The 26604-nt window shown below is 48.7% G+C and overlaps 1 protein-coding gene across 5 annotated transcripts in view; it reads left to right on the plus strand.

Moving 5' to 3' along the window:
* Positions 1–26280, plus strand: part of HCK (HCK proto-oncogene, Src family tyrosine kinase) — a 39029-nt gene extending 12749 nt beyond the window's left edge. For 2 of the 5 annotated variants that reach the window (XM_033839924.2, XM_033839927.2), the window contains 12 exons: positions 1884–2001; positions 4596–4638; positions 5001–5103; positions 5928–6026; positions 8044–8147; positions 10748–10897; positions 11362–11514; positions 13174–13353; positions 14199–14275; positions 18952–19105; positions 21456–21587; positions 25747–26280. In XM_033839924.2, the coding sequence (XP_033695815.1) occupies positions 1884–2001; positions 4596–4638; positions 5001–5103; positions 5928–6026; positions 8044–8147; positions 10748–10897; positions 11362–11514; positions 13174–13353; positions 14199–14275; positions 18952–19105; positions 21456–21587; positions 25747–25949 (1516 nt within the window). In that variant the 3' untranslated portion in view covers positions 25950–26280. Of the gene's footprint in view, positions 1–1883; positions 2002–4595; positions 4639–5000; positions 5104–5927; positions 6027–8043; positions 8148–10747; positions 10898–11361; positions 11515–13173; positions 13354–14198; positions 14276–18951; positions 19106–21073; positions 21226–21455; positions 21588–25746 lie in introns of those variants that run through there. The other 3 variants (XM_033839925.2, XM_033839926.2, XR_004522074.2) reach the window with 2 other exon arrangements.
* Positions 26281–26604: the final 324 nt, after the last annotated feature.

Here is a 26604-nt window from a genome sequence, read left to right on the forward strand (position 1 = left end):
CTCAGGTCTTGATGTGGTAAACTGTTCCCAGTTCCCACCAGGACAGACAGAAAACATCCTTGTAAATAAAAAGAATCTTAAAAAAATAACTCTCGTTAACCTAGGAATTTGGGGTTATTTCTTAAGCCACAAACACATGTTTATTTTAACAAGATAAGTATAACTGAGTTCTAACTGCTTTAGAAGAAAATTGTGATTGTGTAGAGATGAGGAAGACAGTTACTTCCTTATGTGGCGGCTCACAGCCTATCTTCTCAGCAAATACATGTGCACATTTTGAGAAAAGAAAGAAAAAGTTTCTGCCACTTTAACAATTAAGTTTTGACTCTGATCAGGTAAAAGTGTTTTCTTTAAGTGTCTTTAAATTTGATTAATCCACCAGCAAAGTCTGTCAGCTCTACCTCCAAAATGTCCCCCGAATCTGTCCACTTCTTACCCCCTCCTTAATAGCCACCACCCCGGGCCAGGCCACCATCATCTCAAGCCTGGACTCCTGCAGTGGACAGGGCTCCCTGCCCTGCTCACTAAAGTCCATACTCCACCGAGCAGCCAGTGGGATTATTTAAAGTACACACTGAACCCTGTCATCCTTCTGCTTGAAACTTTCCATGGTTTCCCATCATCCTTAGAATCAAATCTAAACTCCTCACAACATGGGGCATCCTTGTCACATGCTATCCTCTCTCTGCTGCCTGTGGTCTCCAGTCACACTGGCCTCCTTTCAGTGCCTGATTCTCTTCAATCACATTCCTTTGCACTCGCTGTTCCCTCTGCCTGGAACACTGTTCCCTCAGAGTGTTACATAACTGGCTCCCTTGTGTCAGTCAGGCCCCAGGTCCAATATCACCTCCTGAGAGAGGCCTTCCCCAACCGCCCTGTGTAAAGAGGCCCCGCATAGTTGTTCCTGATCACATCCTCTTTCATCATCCTCACACTTTTCACTAACTGCATTTATCTTGTTATTTATTTGTTACCTGTTTATCGTCTGTGTCTCCCATCCACCTCCAGAGTGAGCTCCGTAAGGGCATGAACTTGCTTGTCTTAATCATGGTTTAGAAGAGTGCTCAGTAAACGTTTGCTGAGTAAATGAATGGTTGAATGACCAAATAAATCCATGAGAGAAAGAAGGGAAGGAAGAAAAAAAGAAAAAGGGGTGGGGGGGAGGGAGGGAAGAAGGAAGGAAGCTGTTAGAAGGCAACTAGAAAATGATGTGAGGAATATGATGACCTTGATTGTTTGAGCCACATTATGTGACCCGATCCTTATCAGTTTATATAAAATGTTGACGTTATATAACGAGAGTATAGTTTTACTTCACCATTTGCTCTGAGCCTGACTCTGTGTTGAGTATTTCCCCACCCACGTGCTTTCTCGTCCTCCCAACGCCCAGCGAGTAGGTCGTATTATTATCCCCACTTTGCTGATGAGGAACTGAGACTGGGGAGCAGGGGGCATGGTAAGTGAGCTGCTAGTTGGGGAGGGAGGGGTCAAGCGTCAGCTCAGGCTTTCTGACCCCAGAACTGGCAGCTCCCACACCCGCCCCCCACTCTGCTCCGAGGCTCCGCCTGTTGAATTTCAATGATCATCACGATTTATTCTCTGAATAAACTCCCCATCGCAGGGGTCCTTGGTAGCATGACTACGACAGCTTGTCAGCTCTGTGTGGGTGCGGGCCAGACGTGGTGTGGGGAAGCCCAGAGATGACAAGGGCAGAGTGAGCTCCACGTGGCCAGGGTGGGGTGAGGGGGGCAGAGAGGGGGAGGGGAGACAGGGAAGGTGACAGGGTGCCAGCCTGGGAACACGGGGTCTAGAGCCCAGCACCAAAGACTCCCCCGTGTGGGGCTCAGAGCAAGCGGGGCTCATCTCCCTTCTCTTTACCACAGGATGGGGTGTGTGAAGTCCAGGTTCCTCCGGGATGGAGGCAAGGTCTCAAAAACGGAGCCCGACACCAGCCCACACAGCGCTTTGTATGTGCCGGATCCCACGTCCTTGGGCAAGCGGGTGAGTTGGGGAAGAAAGGGGAGACCAACGGCAGCCCGGGGGCTGCCCCAACCTGCCCTCACCGCTTCCTGTTTTCCCAAGGGCGAGCAGGGTGAGCCTGGGGTGAAATGGAGCTTACCGGTTGCCAGCAGCTCCCTGACTCCCCAGGATACCCCTGCACCAAGCACCCAGGGCAGGGATGTCACTGCCCCTTGTCCCACTGCCCAGGCCTTGGCCCATCAGCCTGGGTGACCAGGTCCCAGGGGGCATGGCCGGCCTCACACCTAGGAAGTACCATAAGCAGTACTGAGAGTCATGAGTGAGCAGGTTAGTGACAACAGCAGTTGAAGTAATGACAGGAATGATGACAGTATCAGCATCATGGCAGTAACTGTAATAACAATGGTAGCAATAACAGAAACAACAATACTAGTGGGAATACAACAGCAATAGCAGTAGGAACAAAAGCAGAAAGAGTAAATGAGAGAAGTGGTAATGCTAGCAGAGGTTATTTGCTTACTTCTCTTACACTTCTACAGAGCTTACGATGAGCCAAGCCCTACCTTAAGTGCATTACTGTTACTAACACCTTTAATCCTCACAATAGTGCTCTTGTAGGTCACAATTTATATTATACCCATTTTACAGATGAGACACAGAGAGATTAAATAACTTGCTGAAGACCACCTGATTGTAAGGATTGAAACTTGGGCAGTGCAGGTTCCAATGTCCCAGGGGTAGGAACAAGAGTAACAGAGCCAAATGCTAGTGACAGGAACAGTAGTCATGGTGGCAATAGTGGGGGTCCTGGGAGCAGTAGTTGCCATAGAAGTAGCCCCACTAGTAATGGTAGTTGTGATAGTCAGAAGAGCCGTAGCAGTAGCAATAGTAGTGATTACAATAATCGTACTAGTAAAGGGACAACAGTACTAAGAGCAGCAGTAACAGTTGTAATAATCATTATCGTTCTTTGAAAACCTACTATGTTCCGGGCACTGGAGTGAGGTATTTCTGTTCATTAATCCTCACCAAAAACTGAGGCTGGAGTTACTTTACTTTACAGCCAGGCTGACTGAGGCTCAAAGAGGTTAAATGGCTCCCCTGGGCTCATACCGCTGGGAAGCAGCAGAGCTGGGTCTTCCTAAACTCAAGGCTAGGTTCTCTCTCCTATAGGATCCTTTCGTCCATCCCCTTACCTGAGGCTGTCCAGGAAGGACAGCCTCTGCTCGCTGCCTGCAGAGGCAGGGGTGCACTCTTTTCTGGTGCCCCTTAGAAGATTCTTCCTTGTATTGAAGGCAGGCATATTACCCCATAACCCTTACTCCTGGATCACACACCTGCCCCTTAGTCCTGCCCCAAACACATGGAAATGGGAGAAGACTGGAATATTCACCTCCCTCCTTCTGACACTTGACATCTACTAACACAGCCTGAGGTTACACGAGATCCTGAGCTGACATCCTAAACCCTAAGTCGCTCCCAGGTCTGCTTCTCACCTGGCCTGCATGTCCCGGGGCCCTTTCTGTGGCCAGGGCTCCAGGTTCTCAGGTTCTCTGAGGCCTTCTGGCTTGTCAGCAGTGGGAAGCAGAGGATTTTCTCCCGCCAGTTTCTGGCTGTTCTCTCTGAGCATCAGGTTTAAGGGACGCTATTATCAGCCATTCACTGTTCCCCACATTCAGAGCACTGGTTCAGCAGTAAGTTAGTAACTGAGAAAGGGTTCCCAGGTCATATCAGTTTGCAAAACACTGGGCCAAGCACTCCTTCCCTGTAGGACTCAGAGCCTTTATAAATCTTTGTAATGGGCTTTGTGACTCTCCCCAAAAAAGATATACTTCTTAGTGTTTCCCAAACCTATTTCTTTAAATTAATGTTTACTTATGTGTGTAACACACAAATTCATTCTCCTTGAAAATAAAAATCACAGATTTCAGTGAAAGCTATAGTCTCTGCTGACCAATGCCCCACACCCTACCTCAGAGGTATCAGCTGTTGTCAGTTTGGCATGGAACCTTGCAAACCTTTTTCCGTGAATTTACACTCACATGTGTACAGTATGTGTCCACAGAAAGTGTTTAGGATGTTTGAGTATGTGTTTTATACCAATGTATCATATTTACCATTCTGAAGAACTAGCTTTGTTTACTCAACAATATATCTTTGAGGTCTCATTGTGTCAGGAAGGAAGCGGCCTCCCTTTTATAAGGGCTGCTTAGAGCACCACAGTGTAGGAACCAATTCCCCTTTGGACAGACACTTATGTTGTTTCACATACATAGTGGAGCCTTTATTCATGGGCCACGTTGGTGGACCTAGGGTTTCTTCAAACATAGCTTGGAAAACACTGATCTGGACCAAGCCCCTCACTGTATGTCGAGGGGAAGGCACAAGTACGTCCCCCAGTATGTCCAAGGCTGAAGGCAGAGCCTACAACCCAAGAGACCTGCATCCTTGTGCTGCCTGTGCCCCTAATGTGCTGTGTTACCTTGGGTACTTCCCAGCCCTCTCTGGGCCTCCTCCCATGACTCACGGGGCTGGGATATCCTTTTTGACACAGACCTTCCATGGCTACACACACACTATTGGATTCATCCCCTTCTCCCATTTCTTCCCCACAGTGGCCTGACAGTAGCAACGGCAACCCACCAGGGTCCACAGAGGGTAAGTAGCTGGCAAGCACGTGTAGTGGAGTCATGTTATGTAGCGGATTAGGTTAGGTTCTCAGTCAGAGCTTGAGGCAAAAATCCCAAACAGTCAAAACCACTCTTGAAAATCCCATAAATTTCCCCCAAAGTACTTAGTACAAGCTATTGTTTTTCTATAATGTTGTTTCATAACATGAACAAAACTCCGTTAGCTTTAAACTCAAGAATCGCAGCTGGCATGGCAAGATGCTTACTTATATCACGAGACAGACACATCAAGGGGTCCAGGGCTGGGTGCCAGGTGTTGGGGTGGGAAACACCCAGGACTGTGGGTGTGCTCAGATAAAGCCTCACCATCCCACATGTCTCTCTTCCCAGCAGGTTCTGAGGAGATCATTGTGGTTGCCTTGTATGATTACGAGGCCATTCACCATGAAGACCTCAGTTTCCAGAAGGGGGACGAGATGGTGGTCCTGGAAGAGTGAGTCCCCATTCCACTCCCCTCTAAGACCTACCTATCTCCAATACTCAGTTTTGCTCTCTTGTGCTTCAGTAAAGGACCTGATAAACTATATTACACTAGGGTGTAAATGACTGATGAGAACCTGATCGTAATAAAGGAAGAAGAGTTTGCTGTTAACCTGGCTTACAGCCACAGTAAAGGGACTTGCATACTTGCTAATGGCTCATCCAGGCAAGGATGGACAGTAGAAAGTGCTTTCTCAGGGAAGCCTTCCTTGGACTCCTATGATTAAGCTGCAGCCTTACCTATGGACCAGACCCTGCTGAGGTGACTTTGCATTCAGAAATCCATGGATCTCTGAGCTTGCTACCTCCACTCTCCTACCATCTTCACCATCAGTGGATGTAGTGTCTAGTATGTCCTGGGGCCCAAGGATGGGAGTGGTTATGCTTGGTCAGACTCCTGAGCCCACTCCTTCTGGCTCTCAGCCCCAACGAGCCACTGTGAGTCTGCCATGGGCATAGGGCCCCACCTTACATATGGCTAATAAGGCCAAGGCCACAAGTCCAGGGAATAAGAGTGAGGCCACAAACCTAGGACTCTGAATGCAGGTACAGGGCTTGATTCTAGCCCTGGGCGGACCTTCAGAGGCACAGTGGGGATTGTTGTAAAGGTATTTACCTTAACGGGGTGAAGGCTGGGAGCGGAGACAGTAGCGGCCCTGCCCTTCACCCTACCGGCTTCCTGGTGTTGGGGGTATTCCAGGCCAAGGCTGGGGGGCCCAAGAGGACGAGGAGTGGTCCTCCTGCCCTCTGACCCCTTTGCTTCCTCCTGTCCCTCAGATCTGGGGAGTGGTGGAGAGCACGATCCCTGGCTACCCGGAAAGAGGGCTACATCCCAAGCAACTACGTTGCCCGAGTCAACTCTCTGGAGACAGAAGAGTGAGTATTCTATTTCCCCGCCCTCCAGAAGGAAGCATGAACAGAGCCAGCCTTGCTCCTGCCTCAGGGCCTTTGCACTCACTGTCTCCCCTGCCTGGCACGCTCTTCCTAGGGCTCTTTGCCTGGCTGGCTCCTTCTCATCTTTCCAGTCTCAGAGAGGCCTTCCCGGTCTCAATCAGGTCCCCTCTGAGATTCTCTCTCTCTCATGGAAACCCATTTTACTTCCTTCTAGACACTTCTCACTAGCAAAAATGATCTTGTTTCCTTGGTTGTTCACGGGTTCGCTGTCTGCCTCCCGCACCTTGAGAACCACTGACCTAAATACCTATGTGAGTCTTACACTCCTGGGTTCTTGTGTCTGCATCAAGAAACTGCTCACAGAGGCTGCTTCTGGGGAGGGCAGCTGGGGCACTGGAATCAGCGTGGGATGAGATCTTATTTCCTCATCTGCCTTGAAATAGGCAATATTTTCAAATGTTTCAAAATGCAAATGGTGCAGAAGGACCTAGGATAAAGAGTGAAAAGTGTTCCTCCCACCCTATCCCCACCCAGCTACTTCCCTTCCAGAAGCAACCAGTTTCTTGTACGTCCTCCCAAATGCTTTATACTTGATTAAGAAAATACATATATCTCCCTCCATTTTACACAAGTGGCAGATTGAACGCACACTGTTCTACTCCTTTTGTTCAGCTCTTCCGTGCAGCACCTACAGTATCCTCCTTTTCACAGCTGCAGTGTCTGTCACGTAGATGCCCCACCATCCCCTGCCAGCGGTCACTTAAGCTGCTTCCAGTCTTGTGCTGCGGTGAATCTCCTTGCGTATATGTCACTTCCTCCTGTGCAAGATCGGTGGGATAACTTCCTAGGGATGGAATTGCCAGGGAGATAGCGGGATAACTTCCTAGGGATGGAATTGCCAGGGAGATATCTCTTACTCTGTACCCTTTAACATTGCTTGAACATTTTACCATGGCATGAATTACTTTACCAAATGAGAGCAAAGAAGGCAAGTGGGAGGTGTAGAATGGTGACTAAGACCTTGGGCTCTGGAGTTAGACTGCCTGGCTTTGAATCCTGCCCCCACCACTTCCTAGCTCTATGACGCCAGGCAAGTTACTTGCTTTCTCTGTTCCTCAGTTTCCTCATCTATAAAGTGGGGATAATAAAGGCAATGATTCCACAGAGTTGTTGGGTGGGTAACAAGAACTTGAGGAATGTCAGCTGTCTGTCTCCCCAGTTGATAGCAGAGGAAACAGGAGTTCAGAGAGGGAAAGCGACGTGCTCAAAATCACACAGCAGATTTGTGGCAGGGTCAAGGCCAGCTGACCTCTGGTCTGAGGTTTTTCCATCACAGCCCATGAACTACTCCTCAGGGAATGGGTTTGTTTGCTGCTGCTTGAATTTTTCCACCCAAGATCCCAAACATCCAGGGAGTATGAAGAAAAGGTCCAAGGATACGGTCCCAAGTAGAAAATCATTTGAAATCTCACCTTTTCTCTTAGAAACGCATGCCGACTTTATATTCACTCTGTATCCACAGAGGAGGATGAACGGTGGCAGTAACAGAGCTCAGCCCTCACTCACATGGGCCTCCAAGACCCTGAAAAGATGGTCAAATGTTCTTGTGAAATTTGGAGAAGTAAGATTTTTGACCGCAGTTGGTTAAGACCACTGTATTTTTCCACCCAATCTTTCTGTTCATCACCTTATCCCTCCCGTTGGCTGGTGCTGGAACGACCACGAGCATTTTGTATTTGTAACGCTGTGTTACTTTTCTTGAAGAAAGCTCCCCAAATTGCATAAGTTTCAGCCTCAGCAAACTGGATTCACCAGTTTGGTAAAATGTCTGTTTTAATGTTAAAATATTAAAAGAATGGTTGTTTTCCCCAAAAGAATCTGAGTAAAATTGATCCCGCAGGAAGCCTGGCCCTCAGAATCCTGGTGCCGGGCAAGAGCACTGAGAGCCAGCCAGGACTGTCCGCCACGGGTTCACACGCTGCACCCCCCTCCCCTCCAGGTGGTTCTTCAAGGGCATCAGCCGGAAGGATGCAGAGCGCCAACTCCTGGCCCCTGGCAATGTGCTGGGCTCCTTCATGATGCGGGACAGCGAGACCACCAAAGGTGATGCGGGCCCTCCCAGCCCTGTGTCCCTGCCCACCCACCCCTACCCCACGGGGAATGCCCCGGGGGATGGGGGCCTGAACAACTCACCAGCCCACTGCGGCTTCCAAGCTTCCTCCGGCCCTTTGCTCAAGCCTAGTTTGGGCCTTCTCAGCCCCCAGAGCTGCCGGCTTAGGCCAATGGAAGTAGGAGGCAGCGACCGCCCCTAAAAACAACATCCTGCTTGTATTCTTTTAAATATCCATCAAAATATATCTTGCCCCTAGACCTGACTCTTCCCTCTCTCTATACGAAAATGGGTGGCCTCCTCCCAAAGGAGGGCCTTCGCTGGGACCCTGCTTAAAATAGCTCCTTCGAGGTATTTGGAAGTTTTGATGTTGGAGGCCTGCTTCCTGAAATTTCTGTGCTGTGAGGGTGGCTTTGCGCCGGGTCATCGCACAGGAGGCAAGAGCAGTGCCCCAAAACAGTGCGTAACTCAAACTGACATCAACTGAGGCCAGTTTTCCCAAAGGAATGAATGCAAGTAGGAGTCTCGTGATTTCGGATTTCACACACAGAGTGGACTTTTACTACGGTGTTTAGTCTCAAGACTGCCTGGTTCAAAGAAATCAGTAAATTGCATAAAGTGTGACCTCACAGTACCCTGGGCAAACAGTTTTGGGGCCAACAATCGAAGGCATCTGTGTGACCTTCTACTCACTCCCTAGGTATCTGAACTGGGGAAGCCTGAATGTGGCTAGAACGCCACTCAAAATCAGTGTTTTGGGTCAGTGAATATTTAGGCTTTATTTCCTCCCACCCAACAAGCCCCTTTTCAGCCCCCAGAGGAAAAGAAATGGACAAAAAGGTAAAGCCGTACACAGCCCTCGGCTTCTCTTCTCCCGCTGGGCCATCCTGCACACAGGGGCAGACCTACGGGGCAGGAAGGTGAGCTTGGGCCACTGTCATAGCCCTCGGAGGTGGGGGCATAGGCGGGTTCGCCGAGTTAATAAAACTTGCAGCACAAGTGCCCCAAATCCTATCCTGCTTCTTCTTGGATTCTGCTTCTCCCCACCCAGCATCGGCCAAACCAGCCTCACCTTGACTGGGCAGAGTGGCTAAGAGTGGGGGTCCCAGAGCCTGCTGCCTGGGTTTGACTCTCAGCTCTGCTACTTACAAGCTGTGTGACTGTGGGTGAGTTACTTCACCTCCCTGGACCTCAGTCTCCTCATCTATAACATTGTGGTGATAAAGAACCTCTACCTTGTGGGGTTATTCATTCACTATAGTGAATAATATCATTTATCATAATACCTATAACTATAATTCATTATAATGAATATTATTCCTATTCATTCATTTTTTCTTTCATTCATTTTTTATTCAGACAAGGTTCTTAGTGGCTAGCATGTATGATCAGCTGTTATTCATGCAACAGTTTAAACCTCCCCCAAATCCTATGACATGGTGCTACTGTGGTAGAGAAAACTGAGAGACAGAGAGGCTGATAACTTGCCCAAGGACACTCAGCTCACAAATAGCAGAACCGTGGCCGTGGACTGAAAGACGTGTGTGTTTCTGGTCTATGTGATGCCATGCGCATTAGGTTCCTATTGCTGTTGTAACAAATTACCACAAGCTTAGTGGCTTAAAGCGAGATAAATTTATGGTGTTACAGTTCTGGGGGTCAGAATTCTGAAATCAGTCTCACTGGGCTCAAGTTAAAGTGTCCGCAGGACTGGTCCCTTCTGGAGGCTTCACAAAAGAATCTGTTTCTTTGCCTTTTTCAGCTTCTAGAGGCCACCAGCATTCCTTGCCTCATAGCCCCTTTCTCACATCTCTCCAACCTCAACTTTCCATCTTCATATATCCTACTTTGACCTTCTTACTTCCTCTTATAAGGACCCTTGGGATTACACTGGGCCTACCTGGATAATCCAGGATGATTTCCCTATCTCCAGATCCTTAACTGAATCACATCTGCAAAACCCCTTTTACCATGTAAGGTAATATATGTACAGGTGTCAGGGATTAGAACACGGACATCTTGGGAGCTGTTACTCAGCCTGCCACAGCATTTAATGTTTACACTTACATTTCAATGTTTGTACTGTAATAATTGAACTGGATATTTTTGTGTTTGTTTTATCTTTTTGCTTGTTTGTTTCTAAATAGCGTTTCTACCAAACTGGTGTGGTATCTTGGCTTTTGTGATTGATAGACAGATAGATAGATAGATGATAGGAAGAAAAAGAGATAATAATGAAGATGATGACAGCCAACATTTAATGAGTGTTTACATCCTGAGTACAAGCATTACTTCTTTTAACCATCAGGCAATGGGATGGGGGTGAGGAGGTATGACCAATCCCATTTTACAGATGAGAAAACTGAGGCCCAGAGAAGTGACGCGGTCACTTGTCCAAGGTCTCACAGCTGGACATGGAGCAGCCCGAGAAGCACCCAGGAAGCCTGACTCCACAGCCCACTCCTACCCTGTACTCCACTGAGCAGGTGCCAGGACGGTGCCAGTAGTGGCCTTACAGAGTGTCAGGTTGCTGACACAGGGCGGCAGGCCTCCGAGAGTCCACTCCTGAGGGGTTTCTCTCTGGCCCACGCAGGGAGCTACTCTTTGTCCGTGCGAGACTACGACCCCCAGCACGGGGACACAGTGAAACATTATAAGATCCGGACGCTGGACAATGGGGGCTTCTACATCTCCCCCCGGAGCACCTTCGGCAGCTTGCAGGAGCTGGTGGCCCACTACAAGAGTGAGTCCTGGGGGTTCCCTGGCGATCCAGTGGTTAAGACTCCGCGCTTGTAATACAGGGGGTGCAGGTTCAATCCCTGATCAGGAAACTAAGATCCCACGTGCTGTGGGACGCAGCCAAACAAACAAAAAAGAGTAAGTCCTACTGGGGCTGCCTTCCAACCGGGGGCCCGAGTGGGTGGGCCTGTTTCCCAGGAATCCTGGTCAAGTGTGCACTGCAGCCTCTGAGGCCTGATGATGCTTCCTCCCCAGACAAATAGTTGCTTCGGATTCTCCTGAAGGCCTTTTGAGCAGGAGGGCAGAGGTGGCATCTCGTCATGCTCTGTTCTCTTGGGGATGTCCCTGATAGGGCGATCCTTTGGAACATGGGCCAGATACAGTGGACCGGGTGGGGCAGCCCCCAAGGGGAAGCCTGTGGCTGGCCTGGAACTGGCTGCCCTCAGCTGATCAGGGGCTCTATTCCAGAGGGGAGCGACGGACTCTGCCAGAAGCTGACAGTGCCCTGCATGTCTTCCAAACCCCAGAAGCCTTGGGAGAAAGATGCCTGGGAGATCCCCCGGGAGTCCCTCAGGCTGGAGAAGAAACTTGGAGCTGGGCAGTTTGGGGAAGTCTGGATGGGTAAGGACCCAGGGCCAGAGTGGGGAGGGGAAGGAGGGGAGAGGGAGGTCCTTGCTTTCAGGAACAGCCTGAGGCAAAGTGGGAATGCCACCCAGGGCAGAGGGGAGATTTGAATAATAACCATAAAGGAGCAATTGTTCAGTTCCTCTCTGATAGCAAACCAAATTGTCCTGCCATGCAAACACTGATTTGCCTTTGAGGCCAGGCCTGTTGGGGTCAAACACTTTCTTCTGGGAAGTAGGAGTCCTAGATGAGGAATCTGCTCCCTCATATGGAGCTGGGACATTCTATTAGTTGGGTGTTGACATAACCTGAACATCTCTTAGGATGATGAAAATTAAGAATGGGAAAGAATATAGGACTTCCCTGGTGGTCCAGTGGTTAAGACTCTGTGCTTCCAATGCAGGGGGTACGGGTTTCGATCCCCGGTTGGGGAACTAAGATCCCACATGCCATGCAGCATGGCAAAAAAAAAAAAAAAAAAAAAAGAAAGGGTAAGTATAACTGGAGATTTCCAGGTGAGTTCAGTGTTGGCAGCTGACGAACAAGCTGTTCTGAGCACCTGCCGTGTGCCCAGCGCCATGCTAGGGCATTGTGGAGCACCAAAAAGTCATATTCCACCCCTGCTGTCCTGCCTCTAACAACCTAAGAATAGCAAAGCCTGCTTTGCAGGACTGTGGGTTAGACACGATGCCTGGCCCAGTGCCTGGCGCCCCCCGTTGTGTTTATACTCCACCACATTCCAAATGGGAGTGAAGACAACTTACAGATATGCAAACAATTCAGCCAGAAAAAAATAAGGTTAAAATCCACCTATTTTAACTATATTTATTGATAGCCTACTATGTGCCAGGCACTGAATAAGAGAATGTGGCAGAGAGAGTATGGAGAGGAAGGTAAGACAGATTGGGCTGATGAGGTTGGAAAACAAAAAATATTATATGAGGCCTTAGACTCTTACTACAGGAAGACCTCAACTCTGGATTAGAGCTTCCTGGCAGCCAAGGCACACATGGAAACACAAGCAACAACGAGATTTACAAGATCAACAAGATGAAGCAGGGAAGGAGTAGGGTGAGGTGAGGGAACAGCATGTGCAAAGTCCCTGTGGTGGGAAGGGGAGTTGGCTGCTTGGGGGACTGAATGACACGCAGGCTGATTGGTGCACAAAAGGTAAGGGGGGTGTTGGTGGATGATGAGGCAAGGTGGGCAAGGCCAGATCATGCAGGGCCTTATGGACCATGATGAAACTGGTATTTATTTTGAGAGCAGTGTTAAGATTAAATAAACCATTTTAAGCAAAGATAGTATGTGTATGAATGTCTGACAAAACAAAGGTAGGTGTGTGAGTGAGTGACATAATCTGAGTGATGTTTTAAGGTTATTCTTTAATCCCTGAAAGAGCCTTTGCAGATGAGGAAACCACAGTTCAAAGAGGTTGAGTGACTTGCCCAAGGGCACACAGCTAGGAAGTGGTAAACCGGCCCTCCAACCCACATCTGTCTAAGGCCAAAGCCCATGTCTCCCCTTCTCTCTCTAAGGGCTGAGATGGGCAGGGAAGGCGTCCTGGAGGAGGCAGGTCTGCACCCGGGTCTTCCAGAACTGTGGGGAAAGAGCAGTGGGTCCTGACCACCTTTCCTGCTCCCTGTTCCACTCCAGCCACCTACAACGAGCACACCAAGGTGGCCGTGAAGACGATGAAGCCCGGGAGCATGTCTGTGGACGCGTTCCTGGCAGAAGCCAACCTGATGAAAACTCTGCAGCACGACAAGCTGGTGAAGCTGCATGCCGTGGTCACAGAGGAGCCCATCTACATCATCACAGAGTTCATGGCCAAAGGTGCCACATGCTGGGAGCGGGGGATGCAGGCTGTGGCTCCTCCGGGTCAATTGCAGAGTCAACGGTGACTCTGTCACGGTTCTTGCCTTCAAGATTTCCCCAGTCTGACCAGGAGCTCTTCTGACACGAGCTCACTGATCATCTTCATATCCACCTACCCCACCCTCCTGTTTGAGGGGGTGAAATCATGTTAGGGGGATGACAGGAGAAGGGGAGCACATGGGCCCCTGGGAGAGCGGGTGGGGCCAGAATCCCCCTGGGTGATAGGAGAAGAGGCTTCTAGGGGTTCACTGTGAGCCCTAGAGCCTGGGGTGACTCCCTAAACCACCCCCCACCCCCCACCATCAGCCACCTTCCCTAGCTGGACCAATGCTCCAGAAAAGAGAGTCAAAGCATTAAGACCTTTGTCAACCTTAAGAGTTGACAAAGCATCCGTTCCAGGCTGCCCCCACCCTGCCTACACACAATTCAGGACAGTCTCAGGGATCTTTTTTTAGACCACCATTTACCAATCATTTTCAATCCCTGCCCATTTCTCTATATACAGAAACATCTCACATGACCTCCATTTAGAGTGATTCAACATCTCAAAGCTTTTATCATTTTCTAAACACATAATTATGCCTGCCTTATAAAACCACGCCCCCAGTCATCCAGGCTCAGAAAGCTGTCTCAGTCAAGGGACCAGTCTGGCAATCACAAAGTCGTTTTCCAAACGTCCCAATTCTGTTTCTCAAACACTAGGAGCGGTAAATACTTTTATTTAGATCCATTACTAGGAACGATCTTAAGCACACGCTGAAGTCCTGAGAGTAGTAAATGTTGCTTCACCCTCCCCGACACAGGCAGCCTGCTGGACTTCCTGAAGAGTGAAGAAGGCAGTAAGCAGCCGTTGCCAAGACTCATCGACTTCTCAGCCCAGGTGTGAGTCTAATGGGGAAGTCTGGGGAGGGCGACAGGAAGGCAATTATCTCTTCAACAAATGTTTATTGATCACATACTATAGTAGTAACAGTAATGATAGCTAACATTTATTGAGTGCTCAGGATTAAAGTATGCTTTTTCTATGTGCCTTCTATGTACTAACTCACGTAGTCCTCACATCAACCTTCTAGGGTGAGATTTTTGTTATCTATTCCTTTGTCATCAACCACTCCAAAGCTTAGTAGCCTGAAACAGCAACGTACTATTTCCCATGATTCTGTGGAGTTGACTGGGGTCGGCTGGGTGGTTTTTCTGCTCCACGTGGTGAAACCGAGGTTCCTCTTGTGGATGCATTCTTCTGAGAGCTTGCCTGGGGCTAGAATGTCCGAGACGGTGGCTCATCCTCCAAGTCTCTCTCCAGTGGCCCCACGTCACTCAATAGGCCAAGCAGAGCTCCTTTACATCCTGGCGGCGAGGTTCCAAGAGGGAATCTTCTAAGGGACCAAGCCGTAAATGAGCAAGCTCTGCTTGCATCATGCTGACTAACGTCCCCGTGGCCAAAGCAAGTCACATGCCCAGCCCTCAGTCAGTGTGGGAGGGACTACACCATGAGTCCCAGGAGGCATGGTTCGCTGGAAGCCGCTGATGTAATAGTCCGGCCACAGATAGGTAATTGTCACTCCATTTTACAGAGCAGGAAATTGAGGCACAGAGATGAAGTGAAGTACCGATGAGGAAACTAAGGCCCAGTGAGGTGGAGTAGCTTGTCTAAATTACTATGTTACTTTTAGGGGATACAGCAGTGAACAAAATGGAAAGTATTGCTGTCCTCCCAGGGTTTACACTTACTAAACAACTGAGTCTCTTAGAGAGCCAGGACCCAAGTGGTCCTGGCTCAGTGCCAAAAGAATGCAGTATCCAGCAAAATTTAAAATGTCCATAAATCACACAAACGCTTCTTAAAACCCCATTTTCTTTCTCATCTTCCCCTCACTTTTTACAGCTCTTCTCACCCGCAGCCTGAGTGCTTTTTACTTCTAGCCTCTCATTCTCTCCTATCTGTGGGAAAACAGGGGAGGAAAAGTCTGCTATGGGAGTACACGGCTGGAGCACTTAGCCTAGTCCAGGAGCAATCTGAGAAGGCTTCTCAGAGGAAGCGGTCTCTAGGCTGAGCCCTGAAGGATGAGTAGAAGTTAGGCAGATGAAGAGGAGAGGGAAGGGTATTCTAGGCAGAAGAAGCAGCCTGTGCCAAAGCCCAAAGGGCAAAACAAGAGCTCAGCCTGGTCAGTTGGAGGCTGGGCCTGGCAAAAATGAAGAGGGTGTGGCTCGCAGCCTGGAAGGTGTTAAGGGAGACGGGGGGCGCCTGGGCCTAGGGCTGGGCCTTCTGGAGATGCCTGAGGCAGAGTTCACTTGAGTAGGCAAATCCTGGGGGGGTGGGCAGAGGTATAATAAAAAACTTTACCTTTCAGAGCCTGGAATGCCAGAGGCCTATGGAAATCAAGACCTGGCATTTTCCCTTCAGTGGGCGCTGCCCCGGGGAAACAATAGTCTGGCCTGTTACTAAATTATAACTATCAAACGGGCAGAAACCTTGCCGGGTGGAGGTTCACCGACTGGGGCAAGAACCACTCTCCTCATGGCACAGACAGGAAAATAGAAACCACAGGAGGGAAAGAGGTTCCAGGCCCTTGTGCATCAAGGAGCAGAGGTACCCTCGGAGCCCAGGGACGGGAAGGAGTCAACCTGGTGGCCTGATCTTCACTTCCAGTCTAGAGAGGCAGGTGGGCGCTGTCAGTGGAGGCTGCCCAGCCCTGTCACCAACTGGCTGTGGAGCCTGAGATCCACTCTGGGTCTTGGTCTCTCTATTTGTCAAATGAGGGAATTGGACCATCTCTGTGGTTTTCAAGTTTGAAAGCTTTTTCTTTTTTTTTTTTTTTTAAGCCATAACTCGGTTAGTCAAATGAATCTTATAGAGCAGCTGAATACTTTAAAATAGATCAAAACAGAGCTGCTCTGATTGAAGCAGGTGGCCTTTATTTTGTCCCTCCAACCCCAAGATGACCTTGAGGTATCAACTGGGTTCAGTTTGAAGAGCCCTGAGCTGGGATATCCCTACAGGCCCTTCCAGCTGGTTCTGTGATTCCCTGATACTCTGAGAAGCAAACCCAGTAATAACGCCTGACATCATGGCAGCCCACTTGGTGGGCATGAAATCTCACCACCTCATTAACCCCCAATTCGTAGACCAACCCTGAACCCAGTCAACCTATCCACTATTTGTTCAGTTGACAAACCCTTGAGAAGAACCACTATATACACATGCGCTTAGGAATCACGTAGAGTTTTGCTATTGACCCCAGCTCTGCCTGTGTAGCTTTGAGCAAATTGCTTAACCTTTCTGAGGGCCACTTTCCTCAACAGGGACCATTATAGCCACTGTTGAAGTCAATAATTATATGTCAGACTCTGTTCTAAGCCCTGATGTAGACTTAGAGTATTAATCCTCACACGACCCCTTGGAAGAAGGTTCTATTGTCCCCATTTTACAGAGAAGAAAAGTGAGGCACAGAGGGTTAAAGTAGTTTGCTTGGAGATCACAGAGATATGGGGCTCAAATTGAGCTGGTCCAACCGCAGAGTCACCTAAGCATTCTCATCTGCTGTCTCCTGAGTGGGGTTAGTCCCACCTGCCCCACTGAGCTCATGTGCTCATGTACAAATCCATAACATGAGAGTCTGTCCCTGGGTACTGAAAAATGGTAACGACCAGCATTAGTGCCTGCTCTGTGCCAAACATTCAGGTAGAGTAATGGACACAGACCCTGAGCAGGGCTGTCAGATTTCCAGTCCTGGTCTCCACTTGGGCCAGTTAATTATTTCTCTAGGATTCAGTTTCCTCACCTGTAAAATAGTGCTGATATCAATAGTACCTCCCCCAAAGCAGAGAGTAAATGCTATTTAAGTTTGTTAAGTATTATCTTATGATTAATGAATAAGCTACAACGTCCGCCGTTAATGTTACAGTTGTTGTTAACTGTTTGGTCGAGGAACTCCTTATAAATTTTCCACACCCCCTGGTCAAGACTCTGCCTTACCACAAACAAAATCAGAAAGTCTCACGTCTTTGTTGGAAAGACTGGAGCCTCAGACCTCAGTTCCAATGGCCACAGGTGCTCCCTGCTGGCCACCTTCCACAAGTGCACCATCCACTTGCCTCAGACTTTGAACAGGCTTGTGTCTCGGTTTGGTCTGGTCAGAAGTCCCACCTCCCCAGATAATCTCACCAGATTGCACCCAGCTGCAGTTCTCCAGAGCACTGGGGTTCTGAGTAACTAGAGGCAGCTTGGGGTATGGGGAGTGGAAATCCACAGACAGGTTTGAATCAGAATCTCCCTGGTGGTGTGATCTAGAAAATGTGTCCCTCCCCTGTACAACAGAAATGGTGATAACGCCTGCCTCAAGGACATTGAAGGCCAGTTTATGAACTATAAATGCTATTTTCTGAGTTTCTGAGGGTTAGTCATAAGCCTGTTTCTGAGGGTTAATGCACAAACCCTTGTAAGTGGAAAACGTCTCTAAGGAAAAATCCCACATCTTTCTGTCAGGCTTCCAAGGTCCCATTGTGAATAAGAATCCTCCACACAAGGTTGGGATTGACATATATACATTAATATGTATAAAATGGATAACTAATAAGAACCTTCTGTATAAAAAATAAATAAAATAAAATTCAAAACAAAAAAAAGAATCCTCCACACAGTCCATTATGCACTCAGCAGCCATGATGACATTAAAATATATATCAGACCATGTCATTCTCCTGCTCTAAGACTTCTCTCTTCCCTTTATGCTTAGAATACAACCCAACTGCCTCTCCTAACCTACAAGGTTCTTCCCAATCAGCACCTCCCTAACAACCTCAACTCCCCCAACTTCCCCTCTGGCAACTTCTGCTCAGCCACCTGTTCTATGAATACCCAAGCTCACTCCTACTTCCGGACCTTTGCTCATGGTGATGCTCTTATTTGACACACTTTTATCATCACTCAGATCTTTCCTAAAGTTTCACCTCATCAAAGCAGCCTTCCCTGACCATCCAATCCAAAACAGCCCTCTACACTTCGTGTCCTATTACCTGCTTCATCCTTTCTTTATGGTACTTATTACCACCTGCAGGGATCTTGCCTGGCTCCCCACCTGTTCAAGCAATATGTCTGGCACCCATGAGACACTCAGTAGATATTTGTTGAATGAATAAAGGAATTTTCCCTACCCAGGCTTCGGGGTGAAGGAGGCATAAGAGATACAGCAGAATGTTATGTGAGCCTAGGTTGTTCCCAGAAGTGGGGTTGGGGATGAAAGCCCGTCGAAGTATATTGGTTTGTGTGTGTGTAGGTCCTTGGAGAAATAACACTTTTTCCTCAAAGCGTTCTTGGGAGGTCTTGGAGCTCTAGAGAAACCCCAAACTGGCCCAGGCCCTGAGGATCCCCCCAGTCTGGCTGGGTAGACAGAGAAATGCCAACCTGAGCCCAGGACCCTCCCACAAAAAAAGAGGGAGCTGGCGCACGTATTTTCCAGCCTTCTCACACTTGGACATTTCTCTTCTGCTTTTGGATGAGGCCCACCTTGGGCTGGGCCAGATCCGAGGGTAAGTGTGTCTCTCTTTTGGGTGGAGATTGCAGAAGGCATGGCCTTCATCGAGCAGAGGAACTACATCCACCGAGACCTCCGAGCCGCCAACATCTTGGTGTCTGCGTCTCTGGTGTGCAAGATTGCTGACTTCGGCCTGGCGCGGATCATAGAGGACAACGAGTACACAGCTCGGGAAGGTAGGGGATGCTGCCGAGGGCCCCGTGGAGCCCACTCGGGTGGGTCGTGACTGTTGAGAGTTAAGACCCGTGAAAGTGATTGGTAAAAATGCAAAGGTCTGTCCCAGTATCAGCTGTGAGTTATTAAGCTGGACGGACTCCTGGACATAGTGTCTTGGTCTGCAGATTCTCCCCCAGTGACTGTGATCAGTTGTAGATTGGGTTAGTCAAGTCATGTTGAAATTAAGGGTAAGAGCAACGTTATGTGTAGTCGACAAAAACTGGGAAGCACCTGGCTTCCCTGGTGGCGCAGTGGTTGAGAGTCTGCCTGACGATGCAGGGGACGCAGGTTCGTGCCCCAGTCCGGGAAGATCCCACATGCCGCGGAGCAGCTGGGCCCGTGAGCCATGGCCGCTGAGCCTGCGCGTCCGGAGCCTGTGCTCCGCAACGGGAGAGGCCACAGCAGTGAGAGGCCCGCATACCGCAAAAAAAAAAAAAAAAAAAAAACTGGAAAGCATCTAAATGTCCACAAATAGTAGAATGATCTTTAAATTGGGGTCTATTCACAGAATATGATATTATGGAACGATGAGAACTTACGAACCAGTGACACATGCAAAAAAGTAGATGACTCTCAAGGCATAATATCGAAATAAAAGAAAATCAGACACAAAATTAGATGCTGGATAGTTGCATCTATATAAAATTCAGAAACAGGCAAACACATATGTGAAGGTTGACAGCAGCAATATTCTTAAGAGCCCAAAAGTGGAAGCAACCCAAATGTCCATCAACTGATACACAAAATGGGATATAGACATACAATGGAATATCATTTGGCCATAAAAAAAGGCATAAAATATTAATATACCCTAAACATGGATAAACTTTGAAAACATCATGTTAAGTGAAAGAAGCCAGACACGAAGACCTATATTATATGATTCCATTTATATGAAATGCCCAGAACAAGCAAATCTACAGACAGAAAGTAGATGAACTCCAGCCTAGGGCTGGAGTGGGGACCTGGCAAGAAATGAGTAGTGACTGCTATGGTTTTGGGGGGTATGATGAAAATATTTTAAAACACAACTTTGTGAATATACTAAGAACCATTGTACTGTATACTTTAGGTGGGTGAATTATACGGTCTGTGAATGTATCTCAAACGAAAAAAAAACAGGCAAAACTCATTTATGATGTTAGAGATCAGAATAATAGCTACCTGGATTGGGGGGAGTATTGACAGAGAGGGGGCCGGAGGGAACACTTCTGAGAAAGTGTTCTATATCTTGATCTGAGTGGTGATTACAAAGGGATATACATATATAAAATGCATCAAGTTGTGTATGAAAGATTTGTACATTCTATTTCATGTTTATTATGACACAATTTAAAAAATCTAAACTTAGGGCAACCACTAAAAGAATAGAGTGTAGGGCTTCCCTGGTGGCGCAGTGGTTGAGAGTCCACCTGCTGATGCAGGGGACACGGGTTCGTGCCCTGGTCCAGGACGATCGCACGTGCCGTGGAGCAGCTGGGCCTGTGAGCCATGGCCGCTGAGCCTGTGTGTCCGGAGCCTGTGCTCTGCAACGGGAGAGGCCACAACAGTGAGAGGCCCACATACCACAAAAAGAAAAAGAATAGAGTGTATAATTTCTAAACCAAGAGAGGATAAGCAGGAATAAAAAAAACTCTCTCAATCCCAAGGAAGGAAGGGATTGGGGAAAAAAAGAAAAAACATAGAGCATTTTCAGAACTTGACTATGTACTAAATCATAAAGCAGGTCTCAACAAACTCCAAAGAACATGTATCCTTTACACCACATTCCCCAACCACAGTGGAATTATGATAGAAATCACTCACCAAAGGTTAACTAAACCCATCCCAGACCAGAGGCAAGGAGGGGAGGACTAGAAGGGGAGACACCCAGTGACGGGGGAAACCTCAGAGGCCAAGAGCCAAAATCTTCCCTTTCCCCATTGCAGGGGGTTAGGGGGCGGAGGCATCAGATGTGACCTGGTCTCAAAGTCCCTTGAAGTTCTGCTGTCCCCAAAGATCCTGTGACCTCTAGGACTCCACTCTTCAGGAGTTGCAGTTCACCAGGACGTCAGCTGAATCAATGAGGTGGCCCCAGAGAGTGAGTTCCCAGACACATCCCAGGCACCTCGGCCCACTCCTCCCCACTTTAGCCATCTGTACTCAGGATGGATGTTCCTTGCTTCCTCGGAGGCCAGATTGAGGGAAGTCACAGTTCTGCAGGGGGCAGACGTTGGCAGCTGTACCGCTGTCCTGTTCCCTTGCATTAGCAGAGACCCAGCCCTGACTGCTCCCCAGACTCAGCCTGACTCTGCTCTGTCCAAACCACAGGGGCCAAGTTCCCCATCAAGTGGACAGCTCCTGAAGCCATCAACTTTGGCTCCTTCACCATCAAGTCAGACGTCTGGTCCTTTGGTATCCTGCTGATGGAGATCGTCACCTACGGCCGGATCCCTTACCCAGGTAGGAGAGAGAACATCAGCTTGGGGCTGCTTCCAGGGCCCAGCCTGGCTCTCTTCTCTTGTCAGTGCGGCCATTCGGACCGAGTTTTTGTTTGTTTGTTTGTTATTTTGTTTATTTATTGTTATCAATTTTTTTTTTTTTTTTTTGGCTGCATCGGGTCTTCTTTGAGGCACGTGGGATCATTCGTTGCAGTGTGCGAGCTCTTCGTTGTGGTGCGCGGGCTTCTCTCTAATTGTGGCTTGCGGGTTTTCCCTCTCTAGTTGTGGCACGCGGGCTCCAGAGCGCGTGGGCTCTGTAGTTTGCGGCACGGGGGCTCTCTAGTTGAGGCACATGAGCTCAGTAGTTGTGGCACACAGGCTTAGTTGCCCCACTGCATGTGAGATCTTAGTTCCCTGACCAGGTATCAAACCCACGTCCCCTCCCTTGGAAGGTAGATTCTTTACCACTGAACCACCAGGGAAGTCCCGATTTTTATCAATATTTTTATTGAAGTATAGTTGATTTGCAATGAGTTAATTTCTGCTGTACAGCAAAGTGATTCAGTTATATACATTCTTTTTTTTAATATTCTTTTCCATTATGTTTTATCATAGGATATTGAATATAGTTCTCTGTGCTGTACAGTAGAACCTTGTTGTTTATCCATTCTATATATAAAAGCGTCCATCTGCTAACCCCAACCTCCCACTCCATCCCTCCCCCAACCCCTTCCCCCCTGGCAACCACCAGTCTGTTCTCTATGTCGGACTGAGTTCCTGGCCCTCACCCCCAACTTCCCCTCGCCTGCCCCATCTCAGTTAAAGCCTCCATTATCCATCCAGTTTCTTAAGCCTGAAATCTGGGAACCTGCTTGGCCCTTCCTCTTCTCTCATCCGTTTCCACATCCAAGAAGTCACAGGGTTCTGGCCATTTGACTCCAAAACACCCCAAGTTGGCCCACTTCTAACTCCACAGCCTCCACCAACACCAGGCCAACATCCTCCCTCACCTCGCTGGTGCAGTGGCCTCCTAATCAGTCTCCCATCTCTCTAACAGGCCTTTCTCCACCTGAGACCAGAGGGATTTTTCTAAAACTGTGAACCAGATCTTTTCCCTTCTCCACCTCTAACTGTTTAATGGCCTCCCAGCATAATTAGGACAGAATCCCAACTCCTAATTGTGGCCTGCAGGTCCTTCATGATCCAGCCCCTGCCTACTTCTCCCGCTTCATTTCATGCTGTACCCCACAGCCCAGTCATCTAAAGCAGCAACCTTTTTGGCACCAGGGACTGGTTTCACGGAAGACAGTTCTCCCACGGATGGAGGTGGGAGGGTGCTTCAGGTGGTAACGCAAGGGATGGGGAGCGATGGGGGACAGCAGATGAAGCTTCGCCTGCTCACCCGCCGCTCACCTCCTGCTGTACGGCCCAGTTCCTGTACTGGTCCACGCCCCGGTGGTTGGGGACCTCTGATCTAAAGTACCATACATGTCCCTGTGATTCTCATTCACAATACCCTATACTGTTTCATTCACAGCATTCATCACCACTGATAACTATATATTCATTTGATATTTTCTCCATCAGACTCTGAGCTCTGTGAGGCCAGAAATCATTTCTGTATTCCTCACTGGTGCATCTGCACTGCCTACATTTGTGCTTGGCTCATAATGGGTGTCTAGTAACTATTCGTCAAATGGATGAATTTATCCCCATGCCTATGGGCAGCACCCTACACTGAGTAGACCATAGGGTATACAAAGATATACCCGACATGTAGATTGCCGGGGACTCAGTAAATAAAGTTGTTTGCTGTTCCTTTTCAGTTGGGATGTACCCTAGGGTATCTGTAGCCAGAACACTGGGGAGAAGAGGCAAGGTGGATATAAAGAGTCCCTGACTTTTTTTTTTTTTTTCGCGGTACGCGGGCCTCTCACTGCTGTGGCCTCTCCCGTTGCGGAGCACAGGCTCCAGACGCGCAGGCTCAGCGGCCATGGCTCACGGGCCCAGCCGCTCCGTGGCACGTGGGACCTTCCCGGACCGGGCCACGAACCCGTGTCCCCTGCATCGGCAGGCGGACTCTCAACCACTGCGCCACCAGGGAAGCCCGTGTCCCTGACCTTTTAAGTAAATAGTCCTGAGTTTTAATCCTGTCCCCATCAACTATTACACTTTGGGAAATCCACTTGACTTCTACCCTAGTTCTTCATCTGTAAAAATTATAGGTAATGATGTCAACTACCTTGCAGAAGTGGTTTTGAAGATTAGAAATAAAAGGTGTAGACACTTGGTTCACTCATCAGTATTTACCAAATTCCTACTGTGTGTTAGGCATGAAGGATACAGCGCATGAAGGATACAGTAAGAGACAAGGTCCCTGCTCAGCAGGAGCTCACGTTCTAGCCTGGAGGAACACACACTAAACAGACACACACTCTCAGTGGAGATCACTGCAGAGAAGAAAATGAAGCAGGGGCTCGGGAGAGGGGGTGACATGGGCCTCCTGCGGACAGGGAGCACTGTCAGAGCAGGTCATATTTGAGCGGAAAGCCAGCCGAGTGAAGATCTGGGGGAAGGATTCCAGGTAGAAGGTACTGCCAGCTCTTAGGGCCTGGGGTGTGCCTGAAGAATAGCAAGGAAGCCAGGTAGCTGGAGACAAGGAATGAGAGCAGACAGTACATGAGGGGGTTGGCAGGGGCCCAGTCAGGCAGGATCCGTAGTCATGGTGAAGCTTATAGGTGTTAGTCTAAGTGTACAGAAGCTATTGGAGGATTCTAGGCAGGGAAGTGGCATCATCTGATTTCCACATTTAAGCAATGCTTTGGTTTAGTGTGGAGAGTGCATCGGGGCTGGGGAGATGGTGGGAGCTGCAGCAACGGCACAGGCAGTGGTGACAGTCGTAACAGATATAAGTTGATGAGTTGGTGCTGTGTTTTATAAGAAGAAAGGGTGTGACTTACTGATGTGGAAGGTGAGGGAGAGAGAAGAATCAAGGATGAGTCTCCTTGTTTTGATTGAGCAACTGGGTGCATGATAGTCTGGGAATAGAAATTCAAGAATTCTGTTGCAGCCCTGTTAAATTTGAGGTGACTTGTAGACATCCAAGTAAAGATGTTCAAGGGAGCACTTGGATCTATGAATATGTTTGGTGTTCAAGACTGGTAATATAAAATTGGGGATCATAGATGTTTAAAGGGTTGTTCTTGAGGATAACTAACATAAACTTTAATTGAACAAAGAAATGTTCCCAGGGCTTCACTGGTGGCGCAGTGGTTGAGAATCTGCCTGCTAATGCAGGGAACACGGGTTCGAGCCCTTGTCTGGGAGGATCCCACATGCCGCGGAGCAACTGGGCCCGTGAGCCACAACTACTGAGCCTGCGCGTCTGGAGCCTGTGCTGTGCAACAAGAGAGGCCGCGATAGTGAGAGGCCCGTGCACTGCGATGAAGAGTGGCCCCTGCTTGCCACAACTAGAGAAAGTCCTCACACAGAAACGAAGACCCAACACAGCAAAAATAAATAAATTAATTAATAAACTCCTACCCCCAACATCTTCTAAAAAAAAAAAGAAAGAAATGTTCCCACTCATAGGGTGACACTGAGTCTAGCTACCTGACTGTTTTATCTTGAGGGTACACCAATAAAAATCAGACAATGGGTTATGGAATGCTGTATCCATTAGGATGCATTAGGCTGCAAGTAACAAATTATCAGGCTAAGAGTGGTAGAAACAATAGGTAAGTTATTTTTCCCCAGAGCAAGGAATCTGGTACTGGTGACTGGTCAGTTCAGTTGCTCAAATGCTCTCAGGACTCTGGGTTGGTTCCTCTGTGACTGTCTTCCCCATGTGGTCAGATGGCTGCTGCAGCTCCAAAGATCACATTGTGTCAGTATCCAAAGGAAGGAGGAAGGTTGTGTCCTCCAAAGCCTCTTTTCTCATAAGGGAGAAAAACCTTGCCTGAAAGTTTCCTGGGAGTCTCCCCATCAGCTCCATTGGCCCAAACTGTGCACCAGGCCCCTGCTCTCGCTGCAGGGGTGGCTGGGGAAGGGATACCTGGCTTTCACAGTGGGAGGAGCTCAGTTCCCATGGGGAGGTGGGGAGTGATGGTTGTTGGGGAGGCAACGGTGTCTGCCACCCCAACCTCAATCCCTCCCTTTTCAATTCCATGGCTCCTTCTCAGGGATGTCAAACCCTGAGGTGATCCGGGCACTGGAGCGGGGGTACCGGATGCCTCGACCAGAGCACTGCCCCGAGGAGCTCTACAACATCATGACTCGCTGCTGGAAGAACCACCCCGAGGAGCGGCCCACCTTCGAATACATCCAGAGTGTGCTGGATGACTTCTACACGGCCACCGAGGGCCAGTACCAACAGCAGCCATGACGGGGGGCGGCCAGGCAGGGCCAGGCACTGAGGCCATGCCTGCGCAGGGGCTCCAGCACCATCTGCCCAGCACCCGCTCACCTTTCCTACTCCCAGACACCCACCCTCTCTCCAGCCACAATTCCTCATCTGTCAAGTGGGTGGGTTGGACCGGACAATCTCTTTTTGACTCTAGCAACCCACAATCTGCCAATCTCAGGACACCCCCGGTTGATATTTCTATTGCCTGGGACAGCTGGATTCCAGTTACAGCTGTGGTTTGGATGGAGAACTTTAAAAATAATGAAATAAATATTTAAATAAAAGATCTGAATGCTAAAGGTTTTACTAACAGGTTGACTTGTCTTGTCCTGCCAATTTCTGAACATTTGCCTTTTGTTGGATGTCAAGTCAAAGGGGGAAGGACTGGCAAAGAGAAGTGGGGTTCAGTGCTCACAGTTTTCTAACTGCCCCCAAATACTTGCTGGCTGCATTAGTTTCCTATGGCTTCTGTAACAAATTAGCACAAACTTGATGGCTTAAAACAAAACAAATTTATTGTCTTGCAGTTCCATAGGTCAGGGTCTGAGATGGGTTGGCAGGGTTCTGGGGGACAATTGTGTACTTGCCTTTTCCAGCTTCTAGAAGCTGTCCACATTCCTGGTTCCCTTCTGTT

The sequence above is a fragment of the Tursiops truncatus genome, chromosome 15 (assembly GCF_011762595.2).
Source record: "Tursiops truncatus isolate mTurTru1 chromosome 15, mTurTru1.mat.Y, whole genome shotgun sequence".
NCBI lineage: Eukaryota > Metazoa > Chordata > Mammalia > Artiodactyla > Delphinidae > Tursiops > Tursiops truncatus.